The 18,291-nt window shown below is 42.6% G+C and overlaps 1 protein-coding gene across 2 annotated transcripts in view; it reads left to right on the top strand.

The window, feature by feature from the left end:
- The window catches only part of Nudcd3 (NudC domain containing 3), a 96,183-nt gene that overhangs the window by 47,973 nt on the left and 29,919 nt on the right, over nucleotides 1-18,291 (top strand). For both annotated transcript variants that reach the window (XM_075944259.1, XM_075944260.1), the window contains exon 3: nucleotides 11,115-11,247. In XM_075944259.1, coding sequence (XP_075800374.1) covers nucleotides 11,115-11,247 — 133 coding nt within the window. The remainder of the gene's footprint in view (nucleotides 1-11,114; nucleotides 11,248-18,291) is intronic.

Here is an 18,291-nt window from a genome sequence, read left to right as displayed (position 1 = left end):
ATCCTGACAGCGGAGAGGTGATGCCTCAGAGTAGCACTAACCTACACTTATCTAATTGCTAAGGATGGTGAACACTTGCAAAGATATTTCTTAGCTAATTTTTTGGTTGGGTTTTTTTTTGATTCTTTATAGTTTTTTTATATATTGTATATTACTCCTCTATCAGATATAAAGCTGACAGAGGCTCTCTCCCACTCTTGGGCTTCCTCTACACTAAGTTGATTTTTTGCTATACAGAAGTTTTTTTGTTGTTGATTTTTTTTTTTTTTTACTTTATTAGGTTCCATTTGTCAATTGTTGGTGGCTTAATTTTTGAGTAAATGGAGTCCTATTCGAAAAGCCCTTTACTGTCTGTATCATGTAGAAGAAACAAACTGCCCTTTTGGAATATTTTGTTTTTTGTTTTGTTTTGTGAGACAGGGTTTCTCTGTGTAGCCTTGGTTATCCTGGAACTCCTTTGTAGATCAGGCTGGCTTTGAACTCACAGAAATCTCACTGCCTCTGCCTCCCAAGGCGTGCACCACCACTGCTCAGCCTTTTTGTTTTGTTTTGGTTTTGGTTTAAGACTGGGTCTTATTCTGTAGCTCTGGTTTCTGGTTGGCCTGGAATTCACAGAGATCTCACTGCCACTCTGCCTCCCAAGTACTAGATTAATGGAGGGGACAATTTATGGGCATCCACCCTCAGCTTTCACATTTACATCCAGGGATTAAACTCAGGTTCTATTTTAGGTTCAGCTCAGCTTAGTGGCAGGGTGCCTTTACCTGCTGAGCCATCTTAGCCATCTTTTCTATAAAGATATAAAGAAAGAGATGCCTTTGTATTACAGTTTTGTGTTTAACCAAATTACTATTACAGAAATATCAATATGTAAACATTGATAAAGTAAGGAAGGTACATTGAGCTTGTAGTTGAATAATTTTTTTTTTTTAATTTAGTGTATCTTGTTTGTAACGAGGTGCAGTGCTCTCGACCTTCTTACTCACTCACCGCTCCTTGACTTGTCCTCAGCAGCTGCTAGGCCTAGGAACGCTAATCAGGGCCAGTGCCTGTACAGATGTTCTGTTTTGTTTTGCTTTGGATTTTTTTTTAAACTTTTCCTTTTCCTTTCCTATGTTTAGATACACACACACTTCATATTGCAGTTGTCTCTGGTATAGATTTGTGTCCTGGGAGCAGTGAGCTGTATCATTAAGCACAGGTGTATGGTTGTTATCATATTGATTTGTATAACTAGGTGGTATATAAATTATTTTTTCTGTTGCTGTGATAAAAACAATGACCAAAAAAGCACCTTAGAGAAAGTTTATTTGTCTTACAGTTCCAGAGGGTTAGAATTCATCATGAAGGGAAGACCTAGACACTGGAGCAGGAAGCTGAGAGATCACATCTCTTAGCACACAGGAAGCTGAGAGATCACACACATCTCTTAGCATACAGGAAGCTGAGAGAGAGCATACACGATCTGAGCAAAGCCATAGGCCTTCTCAAAGCCTACCCTCAGTGACACACTTCCTCCTAAGTTTCCATCTCTTCCCCAGAGAGCACCAACTGGGGGACATTTCTCCTTCATACCACAACACATGTTTGTATTAGTCAGCACTGCCACTTGACAGATACCTGAGAAAATTAAAGGAGGGGGAGATTTATGTTTCAGAGGTTTTATTTCGTGGTTGGCTGGCCATTAGGTTTCTGGGCTGGTGATAAGGTTGAGTATCACAACAGATAGCATAGGGGGTATGGAGGGTGGTGAGGGCATGGTAGGTGGAGGAACACTCTATCATGCTCTGTGATGTTCACACAAGAAATCACCTAATAGCACACCTTTTAGGTGCAGTGGTTTTCAACCAGTGTGTTGTTAGGAGGGGCTTGACTGGCCCTTTCACAGGGGTCGCCTAAGAGCCTCAGAAAACACAGATATTTACATTATGATTCATAACAGTAGCAAAATTAAGTTATAAAGTAGCAGTGAAATTATTTTGTGGATGGGGGTCACCACAACATGAGAATCTGTATTAAAGGATCACAGCGTTCGGAAGGCTGAGCACCTCTGGGCTAGAGTATTCAGTTTGAGTATCTTTGATGGTATTAATGCCATGTTTTAGGGCTTGGGCAGTTCTGCCACTCAGAAGTCCTATTTGTTTGTGTGTGGGGTACAGGTTTGTATGCATCTGCACATGAAGGTCAGAGGTCAACATCAGAGGCCTTCCTTTTTCGAGGCAGGGTCGTTCACTGAACCTCACTGATTCAGTAGACTGGCTGACCTTCTTTGAGACTGTCTAAATATGTAGTTTGGGCTGGGTGTTAAGCTCACAGTTCTCCTGCCTTAGCCTCCAAGATGTGGACATGTGCCCCTGTGTCTGGCTTGACCTTTTAAAACAATCAAATGATGTCAGTCCATATTCTAACTTTGCAATACCTTCTCCTCACTTTGTGATAAAGTTCTGAGCTCCGGTGACAGATGCCTTCATAGTCTTGGGCATTTGAAAACTTGGTTCCTAGTTTGTGGCCTTGATGAATAGGCTTAGGAGGTGTGGCCTTGCTGAAGAAAATATGTCACTGGGGATGGACTTTGAGGTTTCAGAAGCCTTGTGCCATTCCCAGTTCCTGTCTGTGTTTACTGCTTTTAGCTCAAGATGTAAGCTCTCAGCTATCCTGCTTCTATGCTTCCCCACTGTGATGGTGGTGATTTCTTATTCTGTGGAACCGTAAACCCAAATAAAAACCCCCTTTTCAGGCTGGGAGGTGGTGGCATATACCTTTAATCCCTACACTCAGGAGATAAAGGCAGGTGGATCTATGTGAGTTTGAGGTCAACTACAGTGCTAGTTCCAGGACAGCCAGGGCTGTTACACAGAGAAATTTGGGGTCATTGTTGGCCTCATTTTAAAGATGAGAAAATTGAGACTTTGAGGAAACTGAGGCCTTTGCTCATATAGCAGCTTGAAGTTCAGATTCTGAGCCTTGTGTGAGCCACCCACACAACCTGAATGGTTTTGGCTATAGACTTGAACTTCCTTCTTCTTCCTGAATGTTAGGATACATTTGTCAAAACCAGGTACCATCTACACAGAATTACTAAATACAGTACAGCCATATTTGGATCCTTCTGGTTTTCCTACTAGTTAGCCATCTTTTTTATTGCAGGATTGGGTGGGGTCCAGGATCTACTTTACTTCACACTTAGGCGTTGTGCCTCATCTCCTTCAGTTTGTGGCAATGTTGAGAAGGTCAGCTGTATTGTAAGGTTTTCCTGACTCGGGTTTAGTGCTCTGCTCTCCTGTGATTAGACAGGGCTGTGATTTAGAAAGAAAAGGGAAGAGGGCCTGACTTTTTTTTTTTTAACTGCCTCGGGCAGTAAGTTTCTTTCTGTTCTGAGTTCGTTAGAGCCACTCCACCTGTCCCTTTACAACACAGTCATGGATTACTCAGCCTCCTAAGAGGAAAGAGGTGTTACAAGGACTTTGGGACATGCTAAAACCAACCAGTGTCTAGTAAATATATTGGGACAGATATTTAAATATTACACAGCTACTGTTTTCTTAAGGCTCTTAATATCCCCACCAGCTCTTAGCATTGTTATTCTGATACGCTAATTGCTATTTTTCACTCCTCTCATTTCCTCCTATCTTTCTTTGTGATTTAGTATAAGGTTCTTTCCCCTTTCATTTATTTTATTCAGCTATTTCTGTCTGCATGACTTGTGTTTATTCCCTTCTTCACTTTTTTTTTTTTTTTTGTTTTGTTTTTCGAGACAGGGTTTCTCTGTAGCTTTGGTGCCCGTCCTAGAACTAGCTCTTATAGACCAGGCTGGCCTCGAACTCACAGAGATCCGCCTGCCTCTGCCTCCCGAGTGCTGGGATTAAAGGCGTGCGCCAACACTGCCCGGCCCTTCTTCGCATTTTTATTCAGTACTATTATCTGCTTTCCTGTCCACCCTGTTCCAGCTCTGGCTCTTGTAGGCTCTCAGTTGATCTCCTGTTGCTCTTTTGACATGACATCCCTATACTCTCTCTATTTCTCTTGTTTAAAACTTATTTTAAAAATTGATTTATATGCATTGGTGTTTTGTCTTTATGAAGGTGTCAGATCCCACTGGAACTTGAGTTATGGACAGTTGTGAACTGCCATGTGGGTGTTGGGAATTGAATCCAGGTCCTCTGAAAGGTTGGACAGTGCTTTTAACTGTTGAGCCTTCTCTCCAGCCCCCTCCTGTTGACCAAGGTTTCTATCCTGCCTGGTCCTGCAGCCGTTCAGCCCCACCCAAAGAAACACACAGAGGTCTACATTAATCATAAACTGGTTGGCCTAGTAGCTCAGGCTTCTTACTAACTCTTATAATTTACATTAATGTATTATTGTTACCCATGTTAGCCACGTGGCTTGGTACCTTTTATCAGCGAGGCTTTCTCTTCTTGCCTGCTCTGTCTGGCTGAAGACTGCAAACTGAGCCTTTCCTCTTCCCAGAATTCTCCTGTTCTTATCGCCTGCCTCTACTTCCTGCTTGGTTGCCTCATTTATACTTTCTGCTTGGCTACTGGCCAATCAGCATTTTATTAAAATATAAGTGACAGGGCACAGACCATTGTCCTACAGCCCCCACTCCCCTCCCAGTACTCTCTTATTTCCAGCATTTTTTAAAGTCTCTGGCACAAAATGTAAATGTTCTGGACTCATCCATGGTTTCTGTGTTTTAATCCTAAAATCCTAAAATTTCATTTTATTAGGGAACAATATTGAGAAATCAAGGAATAGGCATTCACAAGGCCCATTGCTTCTGCTTTATTTTAGGCCCTGTATATGGGCCATCAAGGGCATAGGTATGCTTACTGTCTTATTGCACATAGTGCCTTTGCAGAGTAGGTTGCTGGCCAATGGGATCCTGTGTCTTCTCTTTCATATTTGCTGTAGATATGAGCCCCACTTTCATGCCTCTTCTGCTTTAGCCTGTGGTCACTTGCTCATGTGTTCTTTCATGCTCTGGGACTTTGGTATACTGCGTGTAGTTACTGTTTATCTCTCTCCACTGACCAGTACATGGTCTCTGGTGTTTCCTTTTCCCTACCATGGCGTAGCAGGAACTGCAGTTCTGTGTGACATTTTCACACCTTCAGACTATGGCTGTTCCACTGGATAGGTGTTATATATAAAAGCATTCTGGAGTATACATTTATATCCTTGAGCAGTGTCTGAAGACTTTAGTCTTCTTGCCCTAATTTTCTTACACTGAGGCTGAGGTCTGGATTAAGACTAGGCAGGGATAATTTGGAAGTAGTGAAACCCAACAGTTATGTTTTGAGGGGAAGAATTCACAACTGCGGGAGGTTGGTACCCACTGTAACATTGGTGGCTCTTTGGAAAAGTGTTATCTATGGTGGAGACTTTGGGAATGGGCCATACATATTCTGGTGAAAGAAGTATGGTGGGATGGAGGTTGGGGGTATTATTGATGGTGCTTGGACCCCCATTGTAGGTCCTTTCTCCTGGCTAGAGGTGGACTGCAGATACCGAACCTTTTGTGTTTTCTCCTTTAAAAACTTAAGTTATATGTGTCAATGTTTTGCCTGTTTATATGTCTGTACATCACCTGTGTGCTTGATGCCCTTGGAGGCCAGAAGAGGGCACTGGATTCCTTGGACTGGAGTTACAAACAGTGTGAGCTACCATGTGAGTGGTGAGAATCAAACCCAGATTATCTGTAAGGGCAGCAGTGTGTTCTTAACTGCTGAGAACCGTCTCTCCAGCCACATTTGACAAGCTTAAAGAGTTCGTTTGTGTGGGGTGTGTGTGTGTGTGTGTGTGATATGTGGGGGAGGGGTCTGTAGGGATGTCAAAGACAATTTTGGAGACAGTTCCTTCTTTCCACCCTTACTTAGGTTCCCAGGATTGGACTCGGGTCATCAGGCTCATAAAGCCAACACCTCTACTGGCTGAGTTACTGTGCTCACCCCTTCTGAGGCTATTTCTGAGAAACTGACATGGGGAGTTCATAGTCTTGAATAATGATGGTGCCTAGGCTTAGTCATTTCTCATTTGGGACATTTTTTTCTTTTTTTGAGGGAACTGAAGTAGAAAATCTAGTCAGAATGTTTCTGATTTTGCTTGCTTAGGAATAAAAGGTTGAACTAGAAACTGATGTGCTCATATAACTCAAAGTGAGTGTTTAGGGGAGTAGATCATCTAAAGCTTAAAGAATATATGTATCTAAAAAAATACCTTTCCCTTGTTAAATTAACGTAATTTAAAAAAATGTTACAATACAAGCTTTTATTTTTTGTTAATTTAAATACTTTTGTAGTGAATATTAATTTTGTGTATTGATTGGTTGACTGATGTATGTTATGAAATATATTTTCTAAAATTTCATGTAAGACTGAGTAGTGGTGGCACATGCCTTTAATCCCAACACTCAGGAGGCAGAGGCAGGAGGATCTCTGTGACTTCAAGGCCAGCCTGATATACAGAACGAGTTCCAGGACAGGCACCAAAGCTACACAGAGGAAAAAAAAAAACAAAATTAAAAACCAAACGAAATACAAATCTTATGAATTATTAATGAGCACGAGCAACCGCGCGCACACACACACACATACACTGCTTGATTGACTGATCCATCAATTTGTCCATTTATTTATTCATGTAGGCTCATGTAGTGGGGCATTCTTTGAAAACTAGCTTAAAATGGGCTCAGCCAGGCTAAAGATGGTACACCACAGGTCAGTAAAGTCAGAAAAGGCAGAAGCTGATTTTTAAACTATGTGTGTGTGTGGTTTTATTAGTGCATGCATGTTCATATGTGTGTGTAAATACAGGAGCACATATGTAGAGGTCAGAGGACAACCTCAGTGGTCTCTTGTTGTTTACTACTAACTACATACGCTAGGCTAGGATCCTGTGAGTGAGAATTCTCCTGTTTCCATCTCCAACTATAACCACAGACACACAGAAACTGCAGATGTGTGCAACTTAGACCCTCATGTTTGCATGGCCAATGATTCATCCGCTGTGCCATTTTGCCAGCCTAATGCTGATTCTTCAAAAACAAAATTAAAATTGAGAATCTTCTGGCAAAACAGGTTTCACATGCATGTACACCCATATACACATAAATACACACACACACAAACACACGTATAAAAATGGATTGATAATTCTTTAGTCCTTGAGGAGGAAAGGAGTTTTGAGGCTAGAAGAGTTGATGTGAAAGGAAAGATTGATGTATTTGATTATTTAAATTGAAGAGTTGTGTTTACACATTTTATAATATGAATGCAACTTACAAACTAGGAAAAGATGTTTTATAAACGGTGAAGCCATCAGTGAATTCTTATCATAATTTATATAAATGTACAAAGCAAGAAAGTGGCAAAAAAAAGCAGCAAAGATGCAGCTGGAATTTCATAAAGGCTATAAGTGGCCAATGAGCATATGAAGAGCTGTTGTGTAAATTTGAATGAAAATTGTCCTGAGAAGCTGATTTTATTTTTGTAATTGCAAGTTTACTGTCTGATAGTATGATACATGGATGCTGTGGGTTTTTGTTGCATTACCCACATTGCTAGTTAGGGTGGTGGCACACACTTTTAATCCCAGCACTTGGGAGGCAGAGGCAGCGAATCTGTGAGTTTGTGGATATCCTGGTCTACAGAGCAAGTTCCAGGACAGCCAGCCAGAACTGTTACAAAGAAAAAACCCTGTCTCCAAAACAACAACAACAACAACAACAACAACAAAAAACCCAAAACCTCCCAAAACAAGCAAACAAACAAAGATAAACAGCAAGCAGAAGCAGAGAGGTCCATGGTTTTGAGTGACAGGGCTTCAGACTGGAAAGACTGCCTAAGTCTTGTTCTTATTCTCTGAGATGTAGTTTGTTCCTGGTGACAATACCAGCCACACTCACTTATTGCAGGTGGTTCTGGTTTTCCAGCTCGCCCCACTTTGTGGTGCCTAGGCTTGCTGGGAAGGCTTTAGCAATCAAAACTGCTGGGTCTTCAAGGAGAGTTAGAGCTTGTGGTCCATAGTACTCAGTGGAATGTGGGGCCTGTGCTGTGTTTTCTTTTACTTTGTCAAGAGCCTTCTTCCCTTGCTCATCAGGAACAGAGTGGGAGCTGCAGCGAGACCTGGCTGCTGACTCACTGTCTCACTCCTACCCTGATGCTGAAGCTCTGGTGCTCATCTCCCTTCCCCCGCCTCCTGCCTCCCCAAGCCTACAGCTGCAGGGGTGGCCTTAGATTTGTTGGGTGGGGCCCAGAGCCACCTGCACTTGACAGGACACATATTTTTACATACTGTCGGCTGAAAATAATCAACTTTATTTAAAGAGAATGTGGATTCAGAGTGCTAAAAAAAGCAATCAGCAACTTGGTAGGGCTGTTGAGGAACACTTTTCCTGCCTACTGTAGATGGAGGCTGTGAGGCCCATGCAATGGGATCCAGAGTCTGTGTTGGAAGGTCATAGTGGGAAGATAGACCAGAGGTACCAGACAATAAAGAGAGAGCCCCTAATGGGAATACAGAGCTTTTCGGGGCTTGATGTGGGTTAGGCTGAGACTGGCAGCTTATCTCCGTGAAGAAGTGAGCCCACATGTCATACTGATGTTTGCATGAAGTTCTGATATGTTGGGCTCTTCTACCTTTTGAGAAGTCTTTGTGCTTATTTCCAGATCTCTGTCAAGTACTAGGGCCATTTTGGTTTTAATTTTATGTGGAATGACTTTTATTTATGTTTTCATACTCTTTTTTAAAAAGATTTTCTTTTGGTATGTGTACTAGCGTTTTGCCTTTGTGTATGTAGGTCAGAACAACAAGTTGGATCCCCTGGAATTTGGAGTCACAGATGGTTATGAGCTACCATGTGGGTACCAGTTGCTCTGTAAGAGCAATAAGTGCTCTTTGTCACCGACCTATCTCTTTAGGCCTTGTTTTTCATAGTTTTGTCTACTTTTACATCATAACATGGATAGGACTCTCAGTGGAGAGGGATCTCTTTTTCCTACTTAGCAGCTATAGAGTAGGCCACTGTTAACTCTGTTTTTGTTATTTTTATTTTTTCCCAGAGATAACACCCCATATTCATGTGCGCTCTTGCCCGTGGAAACCCAATACTGCCTCTGGGGATGAGGCATGTGGGAGGGCCCTGAAGAAGCTTGGTGCCTGGGCAGTACCTCTTACTGTTCCTGTAGCCAGCCCATTTAGGGGCAGGGCTGAGGCTACTGCACTGGCCCTGGGATGGCCCTGGGTTCTGGCCACATGTTCATTCTGTCCATGATTATTAAAATACCTTTTCTGTTGGTTGTTAAAATGTTTGCATATTGTCAGGAATTTGAATATTAAATAAGGAAACGAAACGGTCAGACTCCCTCCTACCATAAGAATCAAACCTGCTTATGCATGTATTTCATTTCCTCTTCCTGTAAGTTGAGACCATACCATAGATAGACATTGTATATCTTTTCCCCCTTTAGTTTTTCCCCCCTTTGTTGTTGTGTTAAAAGCTTTTTCTATACCACTAGTCTTTGAAAATACTGGGCCTGTTATATACATTTTCTTTGTTTTGGTGCCTTCCTCTTGCTCTGTTTTGTCAAGTCATCGAACCAGGTGTGACTTGTGTTTTCTCTGTGCTGCACAGTGCTTCCCCTTGGACAGTTTCAAGTGTGTGCCCATGCTGAATGGTCAGTGCCTGATCTTCACAGTATTGAGTGCTGGAGTTTTGAGTATCATCTCTGAAGCTAATTTCCTCAGCCACTCTGGTTGTGTTGCCACATCAAAGTACTATGTCTTGATGACTTAAATATCAGACATTGATTCTGACAATTCTGTGACTGAAATTTGAGATCAGGTGTGGTTTGGCTCTCACCCTTGAAAGCTGTAGGGAAGGGTCCTTCTGTCCCCTAGCTTTGGGTAGAGGCTCACAATTCTTGTCCCACCATTCCAATCTCTGTTCCTAATGCTTCCTTTACATCTCTTTCCTGGATAAGTCTGTCTTCCCTTTAAAAACAGTGATGCCCACCTTGATGACTTGATTATAACTCAACCACATTTGAAGCCTCAGGCTTAAGACTCAAGGATATCATTTGAGAGGACATGCATCTTCCTTCAGCAGCTTCCAGTTACCTGGCCTGAGAATTGAGGCTATGTTGGAGGCCGTGTCTCTTGAATACTCGGAGACAAGATACACATACAGTGGGTAAAGACGTTCTTATTTTAAAACTTGAGTGAGGAAAAATATGTACTTTTTAAAATCACTTCTTCCTCAACTCTGGTTTTGTTTCTGTATCAAGACAATGAAGGCACTTGCAGCTTCGTGCTTTCTGGATGAGTGGAACAGCATGCATGCTTATAGTGTGTGGAGCTAGCTCCCTGTCTGCCTCAGTGTGTCAGCAGACAAAGACTTGTCTGTGAATTAGAGCCTCAACTCATTTAGTAGACTTGAGTCTAAATCCATCTTTAAAAGACATTTATATGGTTAACAAGGTAAATTTTGTGACAGACTTTGTATTTTATCTTCAACATCTGCTTCCTGGCTGGACCGTTTTGTATATGTGCCAGGTTTGTTGTGGAGGTATGTAATAGAATTTGGTTGACTAGGTTTTTTAGGCCATCTCATTAATTGGATTGCTTACCTCTTACTAATGGTGTGCACAGTTAAATGCAGTCCCTTTGGCTTTGATTTACTTACTCGGAGGAAAGAGAGGCTTAGTGTTGAGTTAGGATTGAAGTCAAGCAGCTGCAGGATGGAGGGTTTTTTTTTTTTTTTTTTTTTTTTGCCTTTTTGAAAAGTTTTTTCCCCACAGTTCATCATCACATCCAGTGCTCATGAGCTAGGGATTTTTCTTAACCAAGATGGCTGCCTGCTTAACAGGCCTGGTTCTGAACTGGCAGCAAGCAGAGCTGTGATTTCCTGGGAGACCACATAGGACTGTCACAAAGGAAATGCCCCAAAGAGGGACCTTTACAGATGCAGAACGCAAGTAAGGTGTTTTGTTTTGTTTTTTTTTTAAGATTTGTGCTGCTCCCTCCCTGGGACATAGGAGTAACACATTTGAAGCGGCTTTGGAACTTGTCTGCTTTGATTTGTTCAGCTGCATCTCACAGTTCTTGTTCTTTCTCAGGATTCAAGAACAGTTCCAGAAAAATCCGGACAGTTACAATGGCGCCATCCGTGAGAACTATACCTGGTCGCAAGACTACACTGACCTGGAGGTCAGGGTGCCAGTGCCCAAGCATGTGGTGAAGGGGAAGCAGGTAAGAGGCCGGGGCAGGGGCTCCACTGCAGGCAGTCTGCACTCCAGGGAGGGAACTGGCCTGACTGCAAGAGAGTTAGGGTTGCTTTTGGGGTATGAGACCTTGTGCCCCAGGAGGTGGTTGCCTTTGCTATCCTTGCTTGTGAGCCTTTTTTTACTTGGTCTTCCAGTTTTCCTGGCGAGAGCGAGCCCTGTTCTTAGTCTGAGGAGCCATATCTAGAGAAAAGCCTTCATGTTTGAAGTCTTAGCTCCTTAATATTGACATGGGCATTCTCAGGACTTCCTTGGTGACAACTGTCCTCTTGGTTTTTAAGAGCAGATTCAAACATTCCCTTGACAGTGTCTGTATTCAGCCTCCCTAAGAAAACTTGAGTTAGCTGACCTCACAGTGTGGGCTGAGATGCTTTGCCATAGCGACTGTCTTGTCTGTTTACTGCCCTGCAGCCCAGTGCTCCACAGAATGGGGCAGCAAAGCTTCCTTGTGTACCTTGGAGGTAAATAAATACGTGACGTTTATCTTTGGTCAGGGGAAGAGAGGAGAATGTAAATTTGTGTGGGCGTTCTTGACACTGAAACTGTTCGAGACAGTGAGATGACAACACAGGAAGAAAGGACAGGCATTTCTTACTGTTGGTTAACATTTTCCTGACTCCTAGTGTTGCTGGTTTCACATAAACGTGCGTGAGACCAAGCTTTCCTGTCTACAAGCCTCTTTGCTGATGCTGGCTAGAGATCACCAGAGGATATCCCATTTCTGTGAGGTCCATATTAGTGTTATTTGATGTACTTCTCAGTGTTCAAACTCATTGACCAGGCTTGCCACCTCAGGGTGCCGATGGAAAGATAGTCCTACTTCCTCTTGCACAAGTTCTGTGATGTATACATTTTCTGCCCATGTTGACAAACAAAGCTAGTTCTTTTCTTCAGACACATAACTCCTTAACACCCCCCTCCAAAAAAATTGTGTCAGGGCATACGTGATACCCATTGCAGTTCCAGCAGTCCTGAGGGAAAGCAAAGAAATCTAGGGGTGGGGAGATCACTCACTGGGTAAGATCTTGCACTTGCTATGCAAGTTTGAATACCTGAGTGCAAGTCTGTAAAAAAGATTGGTGGGGCTACAGATTCCTAACACGGTGGAGGGTGGATACAGGAGGATTGCTGGAACTTGCTGGGCCACCAGTTTACTCCTTCGTTTAGTGAGAGGCCCTGTTTCTAGGAAATAAGGCAAAGAGTGATAGAGGAGGACACCTGCCCTTTCCCCATGGCCTTTATGGGAATGGATGGACATTGCCACACACACCACACGTACGTGTGCAACTCTAGGCTATGGTGTCCTGTGGTTCTTCCATGGGGCAGGAGCTGTATCAGGTATGTATAACTGTTACATTACCAGTTTAGTGGATTTCTGAAACTTACGTTTGGGAGGGAGAGAGAGAAACGATAACAGAAATAACATTATTATAGATTGTTATAAATAGTCAGGATTCACTTAAAATAATTTTAGGTAACAGATCCAAATAGGATATTACAGAATTTTAATTAACATTGTAATAAAGTTTGACATGTCAGAAACTTTCCTTATTTTAATCTTCAAAAGCACCTTAAGTGTGCAAAGCAGTTCTGTGCTTCATAGATGAGAAATTAAGGCTGAGAGGAATTACTGAATTACTACGTGTTGGCTCCCTGGTTACACCCAAATGGAGCTTCTAGATACATGTTTGAGTGGATGAATTGCTGAATAAATAAAAGGGCAAAATTATGTGTTGGTTCAGATATATCTGTCTCTAACCTTAGCTTTGAGTCTTACCTTTTACTTCATGGAAGGTGGGGTTGTGTAGAACATGTAATGTGGAAGTCAAGTTATATGATTTTCCAGGGCACGGTGGGGACAGCCTGGCTGGAACCCAACCCAACATAGTAACAGACCATCAGGTTCAGTTTACCTTGTCTGTTTTGGGTGGTTCGGGGCAGGTGCTGACTGTCTTTCCCAAGTTGCTTGCCAAACATCTCCTTGGGGTCAGGTGTTGACTCCCATCTCGCTTTGTGGTAGGAGTGCCAGTGCATTACAAACAAACGTAAGGGCTGGCCAGGTACCTCACTTGAGAAAGTGCTTGCCGAGTTCGGATCCCTTGTTGTGTGCCTGTCATTCCAGTGCTGGAGTGACAGACACAGAAGGATCTTGAGGACTTACCAGTTACCTCGCATTACTGAATCAACAAGGTCCAGGTTCAATAAGAGACCTGCCATAAAATATAAAGTGGTGAATGAAGTAGAGAAGATATCCAACACCAGCCACTGGGATGCACACACATACACACTTGCATGCCTATATACATGGGCATGTACATATATGCATATTTATGAATATATACCCCGTATGCAAAATAAACTCAATAAATTCTTCTAAAGTTTTTAATTTAATTTTAAATTATGTATATCTTTGTGTATTTGTGTATGGGTATGTACATGTGAGTGCAGGTGCCCACAGAGGCTAGAAGGAAGGTACTGGATCCCTTAGAGCTGGAGTTACAGGCAGTTGCAACCTACCCAACTGGTGCAGGGAATTGAACTCAGATCCTTTCTGTAAGAACCTCACCTCTGCAGGTTTCTCTGAAAAGGTTCATAGTAGGACCAGTTTAAAATTAGTTTCTCTTTCCTGTGACTCAAAAGACCTATGTTGGCAACCAAGACAGCTCTCAGGAACACAGGTTTCAAATACACTCACTTGTGAGAGTCGGAGCCGTGCCATGTACCACAGACACCTTGGTATGGAACTGCTGCCATACCATGTAATTCAGACGCTTGTCTCTCTCTAGTGTATTTCCTCTGGTCTCCATGGTGGCACAGTCCTGCTTTTACTAACTAACCCTGGCTCTGACTCATTCTTCTGTGTTTGAGCACATGGCCCAAGTGGTGTTACCAAGATTGATCTCTGGCATTGAACACTTTTTTATTGCATAGACAGTAACAGTTAGCAAAATGGTGTTTGCATATGTCCAGCATAGGTGAAGTGCACATCTCAGTGACTTGGTCCTTTGGCTCACCATGCACTCATGGGAGCCCAGCCTGTTTACACTGGGATGGAGTCGGGGAGCTTTCTAGATGTGCTGTCAACTTTTAATGTAGGCATTTGTGACACCTACTGATGTTGCTTCTATTGGTGCTCTACCTGTGAAGATCCTTATCTCCCACATGGTAGGACATTTTCTTTTTCTCCCTAATAATATTTTTCCATGCTATGCTTATAATATTGCAAACTTTTTCCCCCCAAGTCCCAGGTCTGCTTAATTTAAGACCTGAAACAATGAAACTGTTAGAGGATAAAGTAAGGAAAATGCTTCAAGAAGTAGGTGTAGGCAAGAGCTTTCTGAATGGGGCACCCTCCACTTGGAAGTACTGACCAGCACTGACAAATAGGATCTCATGTAATGAAAAGCCTTCTCTATATAGCAAATGAAGCAGCTGATTGGGTGAAGAGACAGTTGCCAAAATGGGAGGTAGTTGCTAGCTCTGCACCAGACAGAAGACTAAACAACAAGAAATAAAATAATTCAGTATGCAAGTGGAAGAATGAAATAAACTAAGTCACTGAGATTGGCATTAAATATGTATCGCTAATAAACAAAAGGAAAAAATTGTTCACCAGCCACCATACAAATGCATATCAAAGCTACATGGTGGTGGCCACACCTTTAATCCCAGTCGAATCCCTGTGAATTCCAAGACAGTCATAATTTATAGTGAGGTCTAATCTAAAGAAAACAAAAAGCAGCCAGGACTGATGGTCATTAAGAAAATTAGCAACAAATGCCAGTGGGGATGTGGGAGTAAAATTTCGCACTGCTGGTGGAAATCTAAACTAGTCCAGCACTGTGGAAGTCAGTATGCTGGCTTCTCAGACAAACAAATAAGGAAACAAAAAACCAAGCCTGAGACATAGGTCTTACATGTGATCCAGTTGTCACACTCCTGGGTGCCTACCTAAGTCAGTGTACCAGGGAGTACTTCCTAGAAGTGTTTCTGAAGCACTGTCACGGCAGCTAACGAATGGACCCAGCAGGGTGTTCAGCTACAGAGAAGTGGAGGAAGGAATGTGATAGTCGCAAGGAAGTCTTCCAGCATAGAGAAGTTATGTTGGCAGCAGGGAAATTGCTACAATTGGACCTGCATCAGGTCAAGTTAAGCCAGCCAGTCTCAGAGAGGCAAGTACATGTTTTCTCTTTGTAGTTCCTTTATATACATGCATAAAACATACATGCTTTAGTATTTTAATATGCTATAGTATTTTTAAATAATGTCAGCATAAAGGACTTTAAATGTGTCCTGTAGAAACAAGCACACAATAAGGATTTTTCTATGCCCCCCCCCCCGCTTCATTACTGCATGTATGCACATATGTGACATGAAAGTAAAAGTGAAACTGTCTAGTGGAACAAAGACTAATTGGGGTGGGGAGGATGGGACATAAAGGAACATACGCTTAATGTGTAATATATGCTTACTTGAAACTTTAAAAATGTCCATCAGTTTCTTAGTGATTGCTAAGAGCTTTTGTCAGTCCTCTCTTAAAACTTTGAAATAAGTTTCTGTTATGTCTCTTGGGTTCCTCTGGCCTAAGGGTTTTTCCTTAGAGTTGCACTTCTTTCTTGACTGGTTCCCTTCCAGTCGTCCCCTAAATGTACCTGTCACAGCTGCCTGTTAGCAGTGTTTTATTTTTGGTTTGTCTCCGGCATCCATCAGATGTAATCATGTAGGTAGCCATGACTGCAGCAGCTTTGGTAGTTGGAGCCAGGTCATTGGTTCTGGTTGGTGATGAAGAGGCCGTGTGTAGGCAGCCATTTGTTTTGGTGATCCATGGGTGTGAGACTCAAGGTTAAATGAGGGACGTGGCAGCAGGCGTTGACCTCCGCTCCCCAGTGGGAGCTCAGGGCTGGCCCTTTGAGTTGCCCACTCTTTCTGTGGAAGTGAGTGTGAGGACAGTGTCCTGGCTTTCAAGGTGGCTGAGAATGAATGGGAGTGTGTATCCTGTGCATTGTGTTCTTCAGAGGAAAAATAGAAAGTTCATTTTTTGCATACAGGATTTTAAACAGTGGTTCTTCTGGATAATCCAAAAGATTTCTCATGTGAAGTCTTTCATCTGCCTCAGTAGAACATGATTTGGTCTTTTCTTCACCATTCTTTGCTTGACCTGTTCTCTGCTGCTTAGGAAGAGCAGTGGCCTTCTCCGCCTTCTTATGCAAACCCTCAGTGTTGTGACAAGGAGCTGTGACTCCATTACTCACTTCAGGTCAGAGTGCTGACATTTCACTGGATCATAGACTTGCAGTGCCCTCGAGAATTAGACTGTGGAGTTCTTATTTCTCACATGAGAAAACTCTTTCTGCTGATGGCACTGGAGTGAGAACCAGGAGCCAGGCTTCTCCTTGTCTTGTTTAGTTGGAAAGTGCTAGGATTTTATTTGCAAAGTAATTATTGAATTACTGGATAACTAGTGAACCTGTCTCATGGTTTTCTTTTCTCTCAGATGCTCAGGCCCTGTTGCATGCCTACAGAGGCTTTGTCCTTAAACTAAGCCCCTTGGGATAGGCGCTTGGTCCCCAGGTTTTGATTTGTGGTTCCATTCTCCTGAGCTTGATGCAGGTGCTGAACCCTTGCTGAAAGCTTTAACGTGCAGCATTCCTTTCGTAGAATGGGTCTGGGGAAAATGTAGGAAGATGGTGGGGATGCGATGGCTGCCAGCACTGGGGTGGTGGTGGGGTTGGTGGCGCAGGTGGATCTCTGTGAATTTGAAGATGGCCAGTGCTAAACAGAGAGACCCTGTCTGAAAAAAAAAAAAGTTTAGGAAGATTTTATTACAGGATATTTCCATAACAGAAAAGGCTGTTAGGAGACTTTTAAATTTATATAAATGTGACCATTGGAAAGTTCCAGACCTGGATTGGTGCCTCTTGTGCTGTGAGGTCTTATGAAAACCCCACTGATTTCAGGCCTACTTTAGCAGATATACATACATAATCAAGTATAAATATTATAAGTATTTCTGCACTCCCATCTTTAGCACAGGTAAGTTCCCCCATTGTCTATCTAGGTCCACTAGGGCAGCTCTGGCCATTTTTATTTATCTCCATGTCCTTGAGTTCCCCTTCACTTCCCTGTCCCTAGTCTTCAGGCTCAGGTGGCTACCCTTGGCACTCAAAGCTCCCACTGTCTGCTTTTGCCCCCTTCAAGCAACAGGATGATTATTAAACTAAACTGAATTATTATTATTATTGCACTTTTGCATATATGCATTTCCATATGAATAAATTCTATAAAGTGCAGTTGCAAGACCAAAGGTATATTCTTGTAATTACCACAAAACTGCTTTTGTAGTGCTGTATTAAACGTGCATGCCAGTACGCAGTAGCATGCCCAAGAGCTTCTACTTTTTAACAGACTGTTGGACTGTAACACGAATTCTAATTGTTCTTAATAAAAAACGGGAGTCAGATATTAGGGGGTGAAAGCTGAAAGATCAGAGAAGCAGTACAGCTAGCCACTAGAGAGACCTTTTATGTCTACTGAATCCTCAGACCAAAAGGGCGACCCTATCCTGGGATGCATTCTCTAACTGAATACTTCAGACTGCATCTCCAGACTACACCGAGCTCTTGTCTCCTCCTGCTTTATATTCTTCTTTCCACCCAGCCCTATCCCTATCTGTCTCCACCTCCCTAGTGCTGGGATTAAAGGTATGAACCACCACTGTCTGGCCTCTAGCCCCTTAACTCTGTACTCTGATAATCAGTCAAGTTTTATTTGTTAAAACACAAAGTATCACTACATTTGACAACATTCTTACTCATACTTCTGGGCCTTGTAAAGGTTAAGTGAAAAAATATCATCATAGTGTCTGGTGGGGTGTGAAGGTGCATGCCTGTAAGGCCAGTGCTCTGGAGGCAATCAGGCCTGCCAGATTATATGGGAAGACTCTCTACAAAATTTAAAATGTAACCTCTATGCCCAGTGTGAATTTACATTTCTCCCAGTTTGTTCTCTCCTG

The sequence above is a fragment of the Microtus pennsylvanicus genome, chromosome 12 (genome assembly GCF_037038515.1).
Source record: "Microtus pennsylvanicus isolate mMicPen1 chromosome 12, mMicPen1.hap1, whole genome shotgun sequence".
Classification (NCBI taxonomy): Eukaryota; Metazoa; Chordata; class Mammalia; order Rodentia; family Cricetidae; genus Microtus; species Microtus pennsylvanicus.
The sequence above is the reverse complement of the archived record's forward strand: the minus strand, read 5'-3'. Positions and strand labels throughout refer to the sequence as shown.